General features: G+C 34.9%; 2 protein-coding genes across 2 annotated transcripts; both read left to right on the top strand.

The window, feature by feature from the left end:
- Positions 1-83: 83 nt before the first annotated feature.
- On the top strand, positions 84-7,557 carry LOC125839585 (uncharacterized). The gene is made up of 3 exons (XM_049518575.1): positions 84-363; positions 3,155-3,538; positions 6,172-7,557. Coding segments are annotated over exons 1-3 (1,488 nt in total). The 5' UTR covers positions 84-362; the 3' UTR covers positions 7,275-7,557.
- A 4,821-nt stretch (positions 7,558-12,378) lies between these two features.
- LOC125839576 (protein OBERON 2) lies at positions 12,379-19,038 on the top strand. Its single transcript, XM_049518564.1, has 5 exons — positions 12,379-12,596; positions 14,598-14,987; positions 15,548-16,095; positions 16,208-16,268; positions 18,351-19,038. The coding sequence occupies exons 2-5, from the start codon at positions 14,615-14,617 to the stop codon at positions 18,767-18,769; spliced, it is 1,401 nt and encodes a 466-aa protein (XP_049374521.1). The 5' UTR covers positions 12,379-12,596; positions 14,598-14,614; the 3' UTR covers positions 18,770-19,038.
- The last annotated feature ends 153 nt before the right edge of the window (positions 19,039-19,191 follow it).

Here is a 19,191-nt window from a genome sequence, read left to right as displayed (position 1 = left end):
TCGTTAAAATGTTACATAGATCATATCGAAAATAAAATCTCCATCTCTTTGAGGCTTGAAATAAAGATACACCCTATACTTCCAAGAGCCTATTAGAATTCCCATTATTCTTGCCCTATGAGTATTTTTCATTTCTTGAATTTCTCAAATTCTCTTAATGGAATCAATGGACCATTAAGCATCTCTTTATCACTAATCACTGACAGTTTGACAGAATTCATCAGTTCTACACACTTAAACCTCTTTAATCTTGATCATCCACTTTTCAACCTCAAAAGCCCTCTTCTCTTCATCTCTCTGCTGCTGCAGCAAAAACCCATTGTGGGTTTACTTCGATTTGGCCTAAAGTTCTAACTTTCAACAGTAAGTTTTTCTTTTGTTCTCTGTTTTGATTTGATTTTAGCCTTTGTGATACCCCTGCTGGTTAAGTGAGTGTTTATTTCGAAGTAAATTCAAGATTCACTTTTGTTTTTGGGCACATTTTAACAAAGATTAGAGATTTTAGTTAAGAAAAATGTAATCTTTTTTCATCTTTACCCCCATAAGATGAAAGAAAAAGAGATGGGGTTAGGTTGTTAAGGTCAAAACTTAGGAATGGAAGGTAGTAAGCCTCGGTAAGGTGCTGATGCATTGTATAAGTGATTTATTGTTTTTGAGTAGAACTCCATTTTAGAAATGTTAGTAATAATCATGCTCAAACCCATAATTGTTCCATTTTTGGTCATGAAGTGGGAAGAGAACCATGAGGTCTTAGGTTCGAATCCCAATTCCCAGGTGGCCAGACTTGTTCGGTATGTGTGTTAACGGGAGGTAACAGCTACTGGTTGAATGATCAAGGCGTGCGCAAGCTGGACTGGACAACATTGTCCAAAAAAAGTATCTTTCATTTCTGGTCATGTTGCTGAAAGTGCAAGACAGAGGGGGAAGTATTGTCCAAAAAATGATCTTTCATTTCTGGTCATGTTACTGAAAGTGCAAGACAGAGGGGGAAGTGCAGGACGGGGGTGGGTGGTGAATTGTTTTCTTTTTATTATCTTCGTCAACTATCTTAGAGATGAGTCGATTGACACTGAAGGAGATACTAAATATTAAATACCAACTATAAAGGTAATGACAGGAAGTAGAATGACACCAGATGTTTTTATACTTGTTGGGATCCAATGTAGATCTTAGTCCAGTCCCCTCGGGTTGCAAGGGTGTTCTCTGTAAGCACTTGAAGTTTGTCTTGTACAAGTCCTATGAAGTGTGATTCCCACGCTTTCACTCAATCTTTCTCACTCTTGATTGATACAATGTCTCACCAACACGGCTTTCCCTCTCCTCTTTTTGAATACACAGTTACTTTAAACAAGAAATATAATGTTGGTTAAGAGTAGAGCAATGGTATTTGAGAAGGTTTAGACAAGTGTATATCTTCTTCATGTCTTGTTTTCTCCTTTTATAGTTTCTTGATCTAGCCGTTGAGGTCTTTGACAGAGATGGGTAGTGTGTCGGATACCCCAAAAGTAGTTCATTTTGGAGAATCCGACGCGGTGTGGCAACAATTTTGGAGAGTCCGAGCAACACAACCCCCAAGAGAATTGATTCTTGGAAAGATACACTGATGATCTCTTTCTAAGAATAAGTTCAGAGCTTTTTCTTTATGCCATCGTTGTAGTCTTCAAAAAGTCCTTAATAGCTCTAGGGTTTCAGCGAGAAGTATGTGCATACTTGTTTCCATGGAAGACTCCTGATTGTTGCCTTGAGATCTTGAGCATTAATTGGCGCAAAATCTTCCTATTTACTTCTGCTTGCTTGAAATCCTTTCTTTTATCAGATGTTCATTTATTCCTTTCCATACAGCTATATTTGTACATGGCTATTTTACTTGACTTTCTTTAAAAGAGCTTGTATGATAGGCTGCATATAGAAAACACTTGCATTAAATTGTCATCATTAAAACTAAAGCCTAACAGTTGTGAACCACCTAACCCCATAGTTTACACTCACTTTTTCCACATTGAATGTACTGCTGTCTGATGTTTGGGTGTTTAATGGTTAATACTAATTGTCAATTGAGAAAAAAATTAGTTTTATCACATTATGGAGTGCAGTGATATGTCATATTTGGAGAGCTAGAAACTGGAAATTGTTTAGGGGAATTATGGTAAATTAGTGATACAGGTTAAGAAAGAATTTGTAGAGAGATTAGATTTACTTTGGCTGTCTAAGAAATCTTAGAGTTGCAGTAGATTGTTCAGAGAGTCTTTGTGTAACTAGTTGCTTGTTGGAGGCCTAATACTCATAACACCCTTCCTAGGAGGCTGTTGGTGAAGTTTAAGTGCTATTTAGGTGCATTAGTTTTTGTTGGTTAGTGAGAATATTTACGGTTGTTACCAAAAAAAAGTAGTTTATCTTTTGAAACAATGCTTAAATATCTAGAAACTGCATATACTATTCAAGACTATTAATTTGGAAAAGGTACATATATTCGGCACCTTTCCAGAAATCTAAATGCACAATGTAATGATAACACTGTTAATTGATCTGCCTTTAAAGTGTTAATTAGCAGAAAATATGTGATGTTTGGTTTCATATTTTCTGTTTAAAATCTCTAGTATCTCACTTGTGTACACCATTTAAGCTGTGCAGTTCCTCTTGATTCTTGTCGATCTTTTTTAAACAATGGACGAACTTTGTTTGGTTCTTCATAACCATAGAGCAGTGAACTACACTGTACTTTGTTTTTTTTTGTATCAATTATAAGAATAAAATTAACAGTTTTTTTTTTCATAATCATGGTTCTTCTCTCTTGGATGGCTTCTTGATTGCCAGGTGGTTTTACTTTTATAATTGGCAACACACTGTATTAGAATAATGGGAGTGAGTCTGCGATGTTTCACTTTATTACATTTTCTTCAGCATAAAAGGTTCTCCAGCTTCTATATCAGGATTCTTGAGCATACTCTGTGTTGTGCATCTATTTCAAGTTACAAAAGAAAGTGAACGAATTTGATAGTTCAACACCTCATTATGCATTTAATAAGAATGTGAAAGATTGTCATACATCAAATAGTTCAAAGCACTTTCGAAGTCATGTTTTATATCCATAAATCTTTGTGCATCATACTAATAAAAAATCAAAATTAATTTAGCATCTTTATCATGTTTATAGTGGAAGGTGGTGAGAAGATTAGCACTTCAGAGGCAAACGATACCTGCATGACAGATGGTTTTCAACTCAGGCCTGTTGCATTGTTGGAGTCAGGAGAAGGCTTACCTTACGCTCCTGAAAATTGGCCAAATCCAGGTGATATTTGGACTTGGAAAGTTGGGAGAAGAGTCAAAGCTTCAGGATACTTTCAAGATAGGTACTTGATTGCTCCACCAAGACTTCAAGAAACCCCAAGAAAGAAAATGTGGTTTTTGAGTAAGCTATCTCTTAAAACTTATCTCAAAACAAATTATCCAGAAGCTGATACCAATGCATTTTTCTCATCATTTGTTTGGGAAGTTCCAGCTGATTTCAATGCTTTTTTCACGTCGCCTGAGGGCAAAGGTTAGTAGGTGAACTATCAAATTTCTGACACTTCTTGATGAGATATTTGGACACTATCATGTATTATTAGGTTTTTCTGAGATATAATTTACTGTTAAGAGATACATAACCTCCCGTTCTATGATTACACAGTGCTGTCTCTTAGCTCTGTCTCTCTGTTCTGTTCTCTGTATAGGATCTTTAGACTTGAAACTTTGCAACCTTAAATAGCATAATAATTTTTACATCTGCTCCATTCTCATGTCTAAGCATGGTGTAATTACTTAAATGTCTAGAGCTACCTCAAATAGCATTATTATTATTGCTCTTGGTTATAACTGTTTACTTGCAGCACCCTCTTCGTTTTGAGTTGATTAGTTCTATCATACCTCTCTTTCAAAGCATCATACGTGAAACGTTACTCGTTTTCTTTTTGGTGTTAATCTAATGCTAGATTTTTCGTCTCTCTATGCTTTTTCCTTGTTTGGAGACACCTGTAAAGATTGCAATATCCTGCAGGCATAAATTTTTAACACATGGTAGAGGGTAGGACCAGGAATCTTCTCCACATCCTTGACTTTCAACATGGAGCCCGTGTGGTTTGATGAATTAAAAGTAGTTGATAAGCATCAAGTGCTTAGAAATGTTTTTTAAGTTTCGCAATGCGATGCTTATTAAGGCCATTTGAGTTTTTGTAACAGAAAAAATGCTTATCACCTTTTTACTGGTTTGACCATCTTATAAGTTTATCCAAACAGCCTCCAATTGCTCTGTTCATGACTTTATGGGTGTGAATCCTATAAACATTTAGATGCACCCTTCAGATGTAGATCATGAGAAGGTTCTTTATCTTCATATATTAGTCAAAAATAAATAAAGGCAATCTTATTATTAAAACAAGGTTTTGTGTTTGATCTATCTTTTCCATAAATAAGTTGAAAATAAAATAGTGATAGTTATATTTTAGAAATAAGGTTATGTTCAAGCATATCTTCTTAACGGAGATAAAAGCTAAGTACTTTTAAGAGTTCTACTTAATTCAGAACGAACTAGCCTATATAAATAGGGTAATAGGACCCTCGTACTTTGTTTAAGACACTTGAATTGAGTACCATTTTATGAATGGATCCCTTCCTATTCTTCTATATCAACCCTCCTATTTCTCTATATATTTCTCTCCTTCTTCCCTTCTCCCCTCTGGTGCTCCATCAGTTCTGGTATCGGAGCTAAGGGTACAATTCATTACACTACAACCTTTACTTATAAAAGAACCAATTCGTCTACTTTCCACAATATAAATAATCCATATCATTTAACCAACATCTTTTTATCATTTCCATTTTTGGTACGCGGGGTGCCTCTTTCAACGGAAGATTCAACAATTGCGTTCTGTTATTCAAGTCGTTGGGGATCAGTACCTAAATTTTTCCATGCGGAGGAGAATGATATATAGATCATGACAATGTTAGTTATCTCTATCTTATAGTTAGAAAGAAGAATAAGATAATCTTGTCTTAAAGATAATGTTATATTTGATCATATCTTAGATTTCAGATTTATCCAATTTTATCTTTTGAGCTAGAGGTCTAGTTTTTTCAATAGTTGCAACTCCCTATCCTATAGATATGACAGCATCACGGGGAGATCAATGTAAGTCAAATTGAAGTGGGGGAAGATGGACCTTGGAGTAGAAACTTGGACAAGACGACAAGATAATTGAAGTGGTTGGAACTTGTTGGAGGTTCAACAATGGCACAACCAACTTGTCTTTTTTTTTTAAAAAAAAATCGGGTCTTGATGACTTTATGACTTATGGGGGTTTCCAAATGGGTTTGGACAAACCAAAAGTGCTTATAAGTTGTAAAATCACAAGTGACGAGTGATCAACTTATGTTATTTGGTTGGTTTGGAATTATAATCTCTTTCAGCGTCAATGCTAAAAAAACATAAAAACTGACCGACTCCGTTGCTTTTTCAATGAATTTTTTAAAGAAAAATTGACAGAATTTTTAAAAAACCGACCCACAAATGTGGGAAAACTATAAATAAAAAAAAAATTTAAAAAAGAAAAGAAAACAGACTAAGTCCCTCGGTTTTTAATTATTATTTTTACGAAAATCGAGGGGCTCCTTCGGTTTTTTAAGTGCAAAACTGCAGTTGAGGAATATAAATTATAAACAGCGGAAGTATTTCATCAAAGTGCATGTGTGGTCTAGTAGTAGAACTGTTCAATGTCATAGCAAATACATGGGTTCAATTCCAAGTTGCTACATGTTTTTATCATTGCTCCTAAACAAAAAATAAATAAATTAACCTGGTTGTTTGTTTTGTTGCTGTTAAAGATGTTGATTTTGAAAACCTTCAGTCAATTTAGAAATATTAGTACATTAGAAACCAACTGAATAGCCTTTGAGAAGTTTACAGACTTGGTCTTCACTTTGTCATGATACTAACCACAAAGATCCAGTTCCAATTTTCTAGTCGATAATTAGCAGAACAAAAAGTAGTTGCTTTCTGATATCCATGTTGATTGTTGCCTCTGTATTTGCTTGATGTTTAGTTTTAAGCCCTTTTTGTGGAACATGTTGAGGCACATTTTAACTTATCTATTATTCCTTGATATTTCTATTTTTACAACTCACATTCTTTTACAGCGGAACCTTTGCCTATTTCTCAATCACCTAATCCTGGAATTGCCCATAAAACTGGCCAATCACCCAACTCTGGAAAGGCCCGTAAAACTGCCAAATCAGCTAATTCTGGAAAGGTTCGTAAAACTAGTGGAGGAGGAGGAACTTCTTCACGGAAAAGGAAGCCCAATATGAAGCAGGAAGGAAGGTATTTATGGAAGAAAGTTAATTCGAACATCACCAATACCGAGGTTTCTAATGCACTCCTAGTTAAGGAAGAGAGCATAGAAAACAATGAAGCACCAAATAAAGTGCAAAGTTCTTTGTTTGAGAGTCCAGTGTCTGATGACAATGCAACCATTTCTCCTCTAGCCTGCCACCAGGAACTAGCAACTCCTCTCAAGGATTCTCCTCTTGCAGTAACTCCAGAGGATTTCGATAACTACATTAGTTCACTTGATGACATTCTACATTTGCCTATTCACGGAAGTCCAAGCATTATCTCTGGCTCTTGCGGAGAAAAAGAAATGACTGGAGCTCGAAAGAAACTTGTTAACCTCCTACGTATTGGTTTTCCTGCTTTATTTACCTCTGACAGACTTACCGAAGTTGCAACCTTGTCTTTGGAGCTGCAGAATGAACCTAACCTCAGTGATAGAGAGCTTTCAATGCTGAAGCTAATCCAAGAAATCCCACTAGCCAGCAAAGATTTCCTAGAAGCTAAGCGAGTAACTAAACAAGGTGACAAATTCTTTGCTGACCTCGAGGCTAAAGTGACTCATGTTTCTACGCTAAGGGATGATTACAATGCCTCAAAGAAAGAAATAGCTCTACTTGAGGTTGAAGATATGTCTACTTCCTCAGCTATACAAGAAATTGATGATAAGATTGCCATCTTGCAATCACGCCGATCTGCATTAGCTAAGGTTTCCAACAGAACCAACAAGAAGATAGCTGAAGCGAAATCGAAACAAAGAATGGTGATGGAACATCTTCCAAAGATGGTAGACGAAATTCAGGTGGCTAACTCCGAAACCTCAGAATGGAAACTCAAGAAACAGAAATCGGCAGAGAAGGAAGTCGAGATATTGACCAAATTTGCTCCACTCAAGGGGTTCTCCATCTAATTGAACTTTCTGTTGTACATGTCTTCATGTTAGTTCAGTATCTGTTGCTATATTTGTGTTTTCAAGCCTCAGGAGTTTGATCTTCCCTTCTTTGCTTTTAGGGATTTTCTTGTAGGTTATCTAGTTTTCATGAATCTCTGATCCAAAGAGAGAGGGGTGGGGGTGGGGTGGGGGGATCTCTTATCCTTTATTTATTTAGAACTCTTTTTTTTTCCATCCTATGTAGAACTCTTTCAGTGTGATGTTTCTGCTGTTTCAATAAGATATGTTTAGGAGGAGTCAACTAGCCAGAAGTGAAAGGCAACTGACTTGCAATCAAAATGCCACAACAAAAACATCATTATTGTGCCTTCAGGAATGAGGTCGAGTGGTCAACGGAATGAGTTGATACCACAACAAAAACATCATTATTGTGCCTCCCAGAGTGAGGTCTAGTGGTCAACAAAATGATTGAGAGTTATGAGGATTTAGGTTCAATTTTTTGGGAAGGCAAAATTACTTGGTGATTTCTTTCTGTTTGTCCAAATTTTGGTGGATAGAATCATGCTATACCTAAATTGGTGGGAAGTAACAAGAGTAAATTGAGGAGGAGGTGACAAAAAAGTGTTGAAATTAAAATTGGTGACAAAAAAGATTAGGGATTAAGATAATTGGGGTCTAAAATGTAATATTTAAAACTTCTAAACTTTTAAAAATATTCAAAATAAACCCAATTTCTAATTTCAAAATGTTTGAAAAGTTCTCCATCTCTTCTTAAATTTCAAAATTTAAAATATCTTTTAAGATTTCTTTGTCCCTCTTCTTCCTTCTTTCTTTCTCTTTCCAGATTTCTTTTTCTCTTCTTCCATTTACTTGTTCTTCTTTGTTGTTGCTATCATTATCGTTGTCGTTCATTATTTTTTATCACGTTTTTTCTTTTTCTCTTGTTGGTCCTATTTCATAAACTAATTTGCTTTAATTTTAAAAATTTTGAAGTTGAAGTCATTGTTTTTTTTTTTGTAGAAAATCAAGCAACAACTGAAGTTGTCGCAATAACTGCTGAAGTTATTGTAGCAACTGTTAAAGTTTTTTCAGCAACTGCTAAAATTTGCTCAGCAACTGTTGAAATTATTGTAACAACTGTTGAAGTTTTTTCAGCAACTGATTAAGTTTTCTCAGCAACTGCTTAAAACTTGAGGATTTTAAAATTAGTGTCAAGGGTGACAAGAGTTTCAAAATGAAGAAAAAGTGACACAAGTTTTAATTATTGAGTAGAGGTGACAATTTTAAGATTAGTGCTAATGATACTAATTTTAAAACCCTCAAGTTTTAAGCAGTTGCTGAAAAAACTTTAACAGTTGTTACAATAATTTCAACAGTTGCTGAGCAAATTTTAGCAGTTGCTGAAAAAACTTTAACAGTTGCTACAATAACTTCAGCAGTTATTGCGACAACTTCAGTTATTGCTTGATTTTCAACAAAAAAAAAAACAATGACTTCAACTTCAATTTTTTTTAAATTAAAGCAAATTAGTTTATGAAATAGGACCAACAAGAGAAAAAGAAAAAAACGTGATAAAAAAATGAACGACAACGATAATGATAGCAACAACAAAGAAGAACAAGTAAATGGAAGAAGAGAAAAAGAAATGAAGAAGAAGAAGAAATTTGGAAAGAGAAAGAAAGAAGGGAAAATGGTCAAAAATACCCCTCAATTTTGGTTTATAGTTTGATTTTATCCTCGCCGTTAAAATGAAGTTAATTTTATCCCTCCCGTTACTAATTTCACTAAAATTACCCCTCATTTGACGGAATTCCCAAAATTGATCCAAATTGACCCAAATTACCCAAAAAAATTTTAGAAAAAACATATTCCCTATTTTTAACCCAATGCCCCGGCCCCTCTAGAGGATAACCCATTCCCCTTTTACCCATTCTCTCAAATTTCCCATATAACTTCTCCTCTATTGTTCTTCATTTCTCTTCCCTCTGATTGTTCTTCCATATCAATTACTTAATTTTAGTCCTCTTTTTTCTTCTCATTCTAACTTCATTCCAGGGACTTGCGGGTATACATAATTTTAGTTTAATTTCCACTTGTATTATAAATGATTTTTCTTATCTTTAAGCTTACATTCTATTTTTTTCAGTGTTTTTCTAGGGAACAAATATTGAAAATTCAGATTGTAAAAGGATTTATGCAGCACAAGCTGGTGATACTTGTGAAAGTCTTATAGAGTTTTTCAATCTGAAAGCTGAAGATTTTAGTAATATTAATCCAAATCTTAATTGTGACAGCATTTTCGTGGGCGAATGGCTCTGTACCAACGACACCATCTCTACCTAATTGAATCTCATTCATGAATATGCTTATTAAGTATTAATGCATCTCTAAATTAAGATGGCAACACACAAATTCTCCTCAATTGAGTTACTATTATCTAATTAAGCAGTGTTTTGTGTTTTTAAAATCTTATTTACGCATGGTTTAGGCGTATTCAATGGAGTTTTTGGATTCCAAAAATCAAGAAAGGAAGGAACTTGTGGAGATGAACGTAGAGTTTGATTCTGAATTAGAGGGAAGAGAAATGAAGAACAATGGAGGAAAAGTTATATGGAAAATTTGAGAGAATGGGTTATCCTCTAGAGGGGTCGGGGCATTGGGTTAAAAATAGGAAATATGTTGTTTTTTTTAAATTCGGGTAATTTGGGTCAATTTTGGGGATTCCGTCAAATGAGGGGTAATTTTGGTGAAATTAGTAACGAGAGGGGTAAATTAACTTCATTTTAACGACGAGGGTAAAGTCAAACTATAAATCAAAGTTAAGGGGTATTTTTGACCCTTTTCCATATATTAAACTAGTAGTCATTATAAGTAGCAGGCAAAGGCCTAACGTGTTAGTTGTTAGACATTTGGTAAGAAAAACTTAAATATCATTTTAATATTTATGTTTGTTTTCGGGGTTGAGCTCGTCATATTGGATTTGCTTAGTATGAGTTATTTCTCCAGTGTGGTTTGTGAGATATTGCACATGAGTAGAGATTTTACCTTGTGTGCACTCAAAGAGTAGCGACTATGGTTTTCATATCATAAATATATACTCTCGCTTGATACTAAGTGTCGCAACTCTCGCTTAGGATCGTTTGATAGAATGTATTAGAAAAATAATTATATATTAATTTTATATATTATTAATATATGATTTGTTACATTTTTTTATCTATATATGTTTATTTGATATTAAGATATGTATAACTACAGTGAAAATTTATGATATATTAATAATGTAATACACTAGCATAATTAAAAATACAGTTTAACTCTTATAACCTTTTTCATCATATTATAAAGAGTATTTTTGTAAATAATTACATGTTATTTTTAATATTCAAATCAAATACTCAATAAAAAATAATTATAACATAGCATTACATAAAGCTTGATTGGTTCTCTTCTTTCTTTTTGATTTCAGCTTTTTTTTTTTTTTTCCAGGTGTCTAAAAGGCTAAAAGGTGGGGGAGAAGAAAACCGAACCTCTAATCGAATTGTACACATAAAGAATTCTCGGCGTTGAGAGAGATTTGAGATCCGTAAGTAACTCAGTGAGTGCTTTCTAAGAAGGGCTTGGAAGAAGAAAATGAAATAGGAATAACTGCGCTGGTCATAATAGATTTACTAATTTAGTGGTTTTGACAACTATTTTTACTTTTTTTACTATGAGGTTATCGGTTCTTAGCGGTTTGAGGTTTTTTTAACGGGTTAACCAATAACCTAATAGTAAATTAATAAATTATATTCATACCATTCGCCATTCGGTATATAAAGTTGGCGGAATGACCTGAAAGACCTTTGTACTTGACTCTGTTTATCAGTTGAACCCTCATACTCATCACTTTACCAACTAGACCCTTAAACCCATCAAAATATAATAATTTAAGCTCTTTTCTCCTCCGATCAGTGTGCGTGTAATGGACACGATTACAAGTAGAATTTCACATCATTTTTTAGTGCCACATGCAAAATTAAGTGCTAAAAAATAAAAAAATCAAATAGATCAATTTTTTAATTTCTTAAACTTTTCAAATAGTAATCTTCTTCATATTTGGTCACAAATTGAGCACTAGATTCATACCCATTAGATCAAATTCTTCTTGATTTGACTTGTAAATTCAACTACAAGTTCACCAACACAAACTCAATAAACTCCGATCAAATTTTTTAATTAATTTTACAAATTCACAAGACCCATTTATTATTTTGTTAAGTTTTTTCAAGCTTATCAATGTAGTTTTAAAATTTTCAATAGTCACAATCATCCTTCACATTATCCACATCTCTTCGTTGAAACCATGTAATAAAAGAATGATACTAATATTTTTCAAACCTAAAAAACGAAAGTTTTAGAAGAAGTTGAGCCTACTGATTTGTATATATATATATATATATAAATACGGAGAAGAGTGAATGTGGGGCTGGAGAAAGAAGAAAGTTGAGGATTGTGGTGAGGGGTAGAGGAGAGAGGGCTGGTAGAGAAGAAGAAAGGGTTGGTGTGGGTGAAGGAGGGTTGAAGAAGATGAATCTTATTTTTTAATTTTGTTAAATTGATTTTTTTTAAAAGTAAAATATTGGTTTAACTCGCTTTTAAGCGCGTGTAATCACACATATTTCCAACTCACCAATATTAATGTCATATAAGCTCGGTCAATGGTCAGAAGGGTTTAAAATATTGTGTTCTAGTGAGTTTAAGGGTTTGGTTGGCAAAGTGATGAGTAGGAGAGTCCAACTGACAAACGGAGCTAAGTACATGGGTCCCAGGTCATTCCGCCTATAAAGTTCTTGACTTAGGGTTTAATTTCATACTTTTATTTTTGATTGTCTCAAACATTCGATTATTCACAATGGGCTAATATTTACTTTTTGAGCAAAATGAAATCTGTCTATTCATGTGCATGATTCATTTGATTTATTACTTTATTTTTAAGTAATCTTGAAGCCAATGTCTTAATGATTTTATAACGATTTACCATGTGTACAAAACGATAACTGATAAACTTCAAAATTAAACTAAACCGATCAATGCACAACCTTAGCATTATTTATACTCGATAATAAACACTATTCTTATACAACTTATCAAACCCACCCCTTAGGTTTAAAGTTTTAACTTTTTACCCTTATATTCAGGAAAATTCCCAAATCTTGTCGGCGGGGAAGCAGTGGGCTGACTGAGACATCGCAAGCAATCGCCGGAAAACGCGGAAGTGGCTGAGATATCACAAGTAGTCGCTGGAAAACGCAGAAGAAGTGGCTGAGATATCACAAGCAGTCGCCGGAAAACGCAGAAGTACGGTTTCATTTCTTGAAATTCACACAACATAGACATTTCTTCTTTCTGTGATTAGGGATTCTTTTAAAAACAATCAAAAGGTACCTTTTTGTGTGTTACCAGCGTGCATTTCTGAGATTTCTGTATTACCATGGTGTTTGATATACTACTGTCTATAGTTGGAGTTCCCCCTCTTTTTTCTTTTGAAGAATTATACAGTGTGCACATATACAATTTGTCTCACATTGTTTTTCTCAATTGTAGAACATCATTTCTGAAATTCTTAAATGCAGTTTCTTTTCAAGTATTGCCTTGTGTTGCTGTGATCATTTGCACTCATTTGTCTCTAAAATTTGGATGAAAATTGTTGACAAGTGACTAATTAAATAAATTGAGTTGTGAACATACTTCATTTTTGTTGAAATGTTGTTGAAGTTATGAACTTGTTTTTATCCGATTTTGTTAGAGGGATTTTGTTCATGTGTTGGTTAAAGTTTAAATAGATCTAGAAAATAGAACTAACAATCTAATAATCCAATATCAAATTACATTTGAAGTGAATGGAGAAACTTAATATTGATATAACGAAAAATATCATGAACTAGGATTAGGGACATTGCTTACGAAAAATAAAACTTACATAGATAGTAATAGTGCGAATAGTTAAAGATAAGGATAAACTTTGTAAAAACTTGATCTTTCTCACTTTCTGGTACCATACCACCTTCATCTTCACCTTTTTCGGCCTCATCCTCGTTGAGACTTCTATCTGGATCAGTCCCCATTCTTGTCGAGGACCGAATGAATCATATTTTAGTCCCAAGTTTTCACACATATTTCGAATTTCTCGACTATCATCAAACTTAGCACTTGTGTTGTTTCAACAATAATATGGCCCTTCACAATCCAATGTTTGTAATAAGTATTTTGGAAGGCCATCAATTGTTGGATATACTGAATAAAAAAAAATCTCAATACAACTTTTCATTTTCTAATAGGCCCAATACCCTTCTTCATCTGCTTGAAAGAATTTAAGATTCTTTCAAAGCATGAAAGGTGACAAGTGTTCTTTTCAACTCTAAGATTTCTTTATACAAGGCTTGGATAACCGGTGGTTCATCTCGAAATCGACTGTTTTGAGAAGTTTCGTTAGTGCTTGATATAACAGCAGATTATGCCGGCGGCATAAGACTTCATAATGACACCTTTTCCAATATAAGTCAATCCACTTAAATTTTTCTCCGTAAATCTGTACATCTTCTGGCTTTGTAGAGTGTGCATCTCTATTCTTGTGGACAAGTTAGAGATGCCAATTTTGTGGAGATCCCTTGGCTTCAGTGTTATCAAAAGGAAAAAACGCAAAAAAGCTCTAGGGTTGTTGGGGCTTTAAGCACAAAGCGCCGAAAAAGCATGAGCTTTAATGAAAAAAGGTGCAAAGGGAGAAAAAGTACATATACATGTTCAGTCCAATACTAATAATTATAAGCATGAATGACAAATATATGAACAGAGAAAATGATTTTTTTTTTCAAAAAAGTGAAATATCATTTGTTTGGTATCTCCCCTTCATAAGAAGTTCATTGGCAAGAAAAAGTACGCCTTAGAACCTTGATGATGCCACTGAAGCGCACATTAAGCGAGGCGAAGCGCTCATGACATTTTGAGCCTTGCTTCAGCGCTTAACTGCACCTTTGACAACACTGCTTAGCTGGGACTATTCTTTTATCTATGTTCTTTGCTATTGTAAACTTTATTAAGTTCAATTATTAGCCAACTCTTTTTTGTACAGAGGTGCAAGTGTGCTATGACTTTTTAATCTTATGCTGTTTTTTATAATTTTAATCAATAGAATATTGGCCTGTTTTCTGATTTGGACTTGTGGTATGTTTTCTTCATTCTTCTATTATAAGGCTACAATCTACATAGTAATATGCATTTCTGTAAGATAGTAATTTAACAAACCTCTCCTTTTTTGGATTTTAAGTTGATATATATTCTTTTCTTCGGCTATCTACACAGTTAAAACATCTAGCTACATGTCATCCTACGAGGATCCTGTGGTGGTTGACAGTTCTGCTGAATGTAATGGAGATACACCTAGTACCAATAAAAATGGACTTCACCTTTATCCTGTTTCTGCCAATGATTCAGGCGAAGGTTTACCATATGCTCCTGCAGATTGGCCAAACCCAGGTGATAAATGGGCCTGGAAGGTGGGGAAAAGAATTGCATCTGCTGGCTACTTTCTTGATAGATATCTGTATCTTCCAAACCGTCTTCGTGGAAAGCGAAGTGTTTTCGCAAGTAGGCTTTCGGTTGAACAATATGTCAGGTCTGAGTTTCCAAGCACAGATATCAATGAATTCTTTGCCTCATTTAGTTGGAAGATTCCCTCAAAACTATTAAAAGGTTAGATTGGATACAACTTTTGTCATTTAGTACATTGAATTTTCTTCTATTTTGGTATTAGTGAGAAACTTTTAGACATGGCTCACTCGGATGCAACACTTTCATGGAAAACGTGTGCAATTAGGAGCACCTTTCCGAAATTACTGATCTTAGGCTCTGGGCTCTGCATATGTAACTGACTTTGTTCCGTGCATGCTCTTTGCTGAGCTCTCTTCCACCATATTGGGGAACCTATTTATATATATATATTTTTTAACTTTAACGCCATAACACCAATTTAAGAATACCTGATTTTTTTTAGAGGCTATGTGTGAAAATGTATATATCAATGAAATAACTATCAATACTCCATTTGTTTCAATTTACGTAACAGTGTTTGTTTGGATACGGAGTTCAAGAAAGAAAGAAGAGGTTTGTAAAATTCTCATTTCGAGTGAGTTGTCTCTATGATTGTAAATTTGCTTGCTGTCAGTTGCTTGCAAATCTTTTAGTGTTTCTTGTTGTGCTTAAGCGAGTTACTTGTTACCTGATTTCACATTTGTCTTGTCTGAAAATTGTAGGTAACTGGTATGCTGAGCTCACATCTTCAGGCATGAAATCTGATTCTCACTTAGGAACCATTAGTTGTAAGGCTGGTAATAGCTTGTGTGCGAGTGCGAGTTTAATAGAAGCAGGGAATCCTAGTCCAGAGACCATGTTTTGTGACATTTGTTGCAGTGAGCCTGGTTTTTGCCGAGATTGTTGTTGTATTCTTTGTTGTAAAACTATTAGTTCTGCTTATGGTGGGTATAGTTACATTAGGTGCGAAGCAACAGCTGATGATGGTTACATTTGCGGACACATAGCCCATATAGACTGTGCTCTACGAGCTTATATGGCTGGGACAGTTGGAGGAAGCATCGGTCTGGATGCGGAGTATTGTTGTCGGCGCTGTGATTCAAGAACTGAATTGGTCTCACATGTCATGAAGCTTCTAAAAATTTGTGGATCAATTGATTCTCGTGATGACATAGAGAAGATTTTGAATGTTGGCTTTTGCATTCTACGTGGCTCACGGAAAACAAATGCAAAACAGTTGCTGCGTCACATTAAATCGGCCATGGCAAAGGTATAGCTGACTTAGAGGTAGATGAATGGTACTTTGTTTCCTCAAGGTATCTAGTGGTGCTTTTATGTGGTTTCCAATTTTCTGGAATGACCTCTATAATATCTTGTATCAGCTTCAGAAGGGTGCTTGCATTGGAGATGTGTTCAAAGAAGTAGAATTCATGGACGCCAATGGTACCTCCTGTCCTTTCAATTCTTATGTCACTGTTTCCCTTTGGCTCATGCATATACTTGGTCGAGAAATCTGCTTATGTGTGTAAAACCTTCTCGGGTATTCAATTTGAATTTTTATAAATGCACGAATATATATGTATACGGACATGCATGCACTGTCTGTGTTAGCTATTTCTGTACTCTACATTTGTTCACAAATTCCAAAGGCATATCTTGCAACTGAAGCATAATATGAACAGAAAATTATCGACCAAGAGTCTTCTGCATGAAATCAATTTAGGAGAGCCTCTGAATCAGGCTGAAGAGGAATTATTTTGGGGTAGAAACCGTTTGTCAAGTCTATCCCGCTGCTTCTAACCAGATGAAGGAGATAGAATATGTCCATAAAATTTAGTATAACCACCCCAAACAGAAAGGCATCAATCTGTTAGGGACCAATCAAAAAGAATATAGTGATGCTGTATTAGTGAATTACAAGAGTAAATGGGAGGCACAATGCTGTCTACGACGTCATAGAATTCAACTTTTTACCTCCATAATATGATGCAGTGTAGGTTTTTGTGGTTCTCAGGTGAAACTGCTTAGGTATCTGGAGTAAGCTTCTAAGAATTAAGAAGGAAATCAAACTTGAGTCTCCCATTTATTAGCAATCCCAACTGTACGAATGAACATCAAGCACTAATAATATTAGATTTGTCATAGTAATAAAAAGAGTACAGTTCCAGCAAGGAGATCCGCAATGGTAACCATGAATGAACTTCATCAAGAAAAGTAAGGGTTATCTCACTCCAAGTTCTCCCCACTTCCTTAGGGACCTGACAGTCTTCTCAACTCACTAGGTGATATTCTTGGTAAAGCTTCAAGGTCATCAATAATATTCAATTCCCTCCTTTTTAAGCTATAAACATCTATTTATAGTCTAGGGTAGCTAAGCAAACACGTAGGTTAATACATGAAATGGGTCTCGAAACAAGATAATAAGAAGCTCTCCGGATTATGGGTGAAAGATATCCGGTCCCATGAACTACTCAATGCAGACACTGGTGTGTGTGGTTGATGGTATGGTGTGCGGTCATAAGTTCACAAGTTATGGACATCCTGAATTGCTCTGAGGTTGGTTTCCAAATCCTTCCTCAAATGGACTTGGTTTCCATTTGAGACCTCCCATTGACACCCAATGTCTCTTGGCATGATATTGGTGGGAACCCATAGTCGTGCTCGTATTGACTATTTATTTTGTGCTTGAGATTTTTTTGTTGAGCTTGAAGTGCAACCATGTCTTAATGATGTTGGCGGTAGGTTGAATTTACTGGATTCTCTATTTTGTATTTCAGAATCCTAGGTCAGTTAATACGTCTAGATTCCTTTCAGTTCATCACATGCTTGGTTTCTGACGTCATTTAGGATGTTTTAGATCTTAAAAGATTGGAGCTTCTTATGGATCTAATTACTAGGTTTAGTTTCTTATTTAAACCAGTGAATTTTTATCAGTCAGATTCAGTGATTATTTTCTTATACTAGATAAATTTATTCCTGATATTTATAACTAACATATTAATTCATAACATCTTCTTGTTAATAAATAAATCCTGTTTCCAGTTATATTTACCATGTAGTGGTAGTGTGGTACCCTAACCAAAATGTTGCCTAATGGAAGTGACAATGCGTCCAACTACACCACACCTACTGCAGGTTTATCTGTATATTAGTTACTCTTAGGTTCTTCTTTACATTCTTCTAGTCCATCTTGATTTTACTCATTTTGTAGCAAGAACGATGTGCATGACTCACCGTTTAGGAGTCACGAGTACCTTCAAGGTCTTATTCTTCTGTCACAATGTACAGGAAGGAGTTTTGCGATGTGTGAAATGTATTTTCATCTTAAATTTCCTTTTCTTTTCTGTATCTCTTGTATGTTTGTGTATATACTGATATTTATCTGATCATTATAAGAGCATATTTAGTCAATGCAGTAACTATGTTCAAGAGCTTTCTGTTTGAATATCTCTCTTCCTTGCAAAGCTTCATTCTATGTAATATCTCTTTAAAGCCTGAACGTACGCGACTTTCTTTTGATGATAGGAGGAACACCTCATCATGGAGAGTCAATTCTTCGCGAAAGATCTTCACCACCAAAGATGACTTCAAATTTTGACCATCGAGTTGAATCCCTTAAGCTTGAGGATGAAATTGATCAAACTCTGCAGGCATTGAGGAAGTCTCAAAACTTTGAGTACAGACTTGCTGAGGAAAGACTCCTTGTTCAAAAGAACTACATCATGAATCTATATGAACAGCTCGACAAGGAAAGATCTGATCTATCAAGCCATACAACGATGGTTGAAACAGATACCTTAGTTGATGCTGTTCTACAAAGAGTAGACCAAATAAAGCGAGAAGTATTGAAACTCAAGGATATGAAACAGGTACAAAATGGATTTGGAAGTACTTCTAAGACAATACTCAAGGACTACTTTGGTCTAGAAGCAGAATCTTCTTAAAGCAAAGCTCTGCACCGTATCTTTACAAATACATGTTTGGCAGTCATGCCAAAACTTTGCACATTGTATCTGTAATGTTTGGCAGTCTTATGCCAAAGCTCCGCACATTGTATCTTACAACAAATATATGTCTGGCAGGTCTTATGCCAAAGTTTTGTTCCGAGCGGAGTATGTCGTTGTAAGTTGTGACTGTCGAATTAAGTCTTCTATATGTGAACATTTTCATGAAATCAGACTTATCTAGATTTTTCAGAAGTTGGGAGTGCAAAATGAGCTTTTTTCTTTTGAAAAATAACGTTCTTTCCCACCCAATTTCTCATATGAAAAGGGGAGCATTACCTTAGTGATATATTAGCGTGACAAATTTATGTGCTTCTATTGTTGCATTATTTTGCTATCGCTATTGCTTCTTGTTTTTTGTT

Source organism: Solanum verrucosum, unplaced genomic scaffold, assembly GCF_900185275.1.
Source record: "Solanum verrucosum unplaced genomic scaffold, falcon-dt-bn FXZP01000306.1, whole genome shotgun sequence".
Taxonomy (NCBI): Eukaryota; Viridiplantae; Streptophyta; class Magnoliopsida; order Solanales; family Solanaceae; genus Solanum; species Solanum verrucosum.
This window is presented reverse-complemented; position numbering and strand designations above follow the sequence as displayed.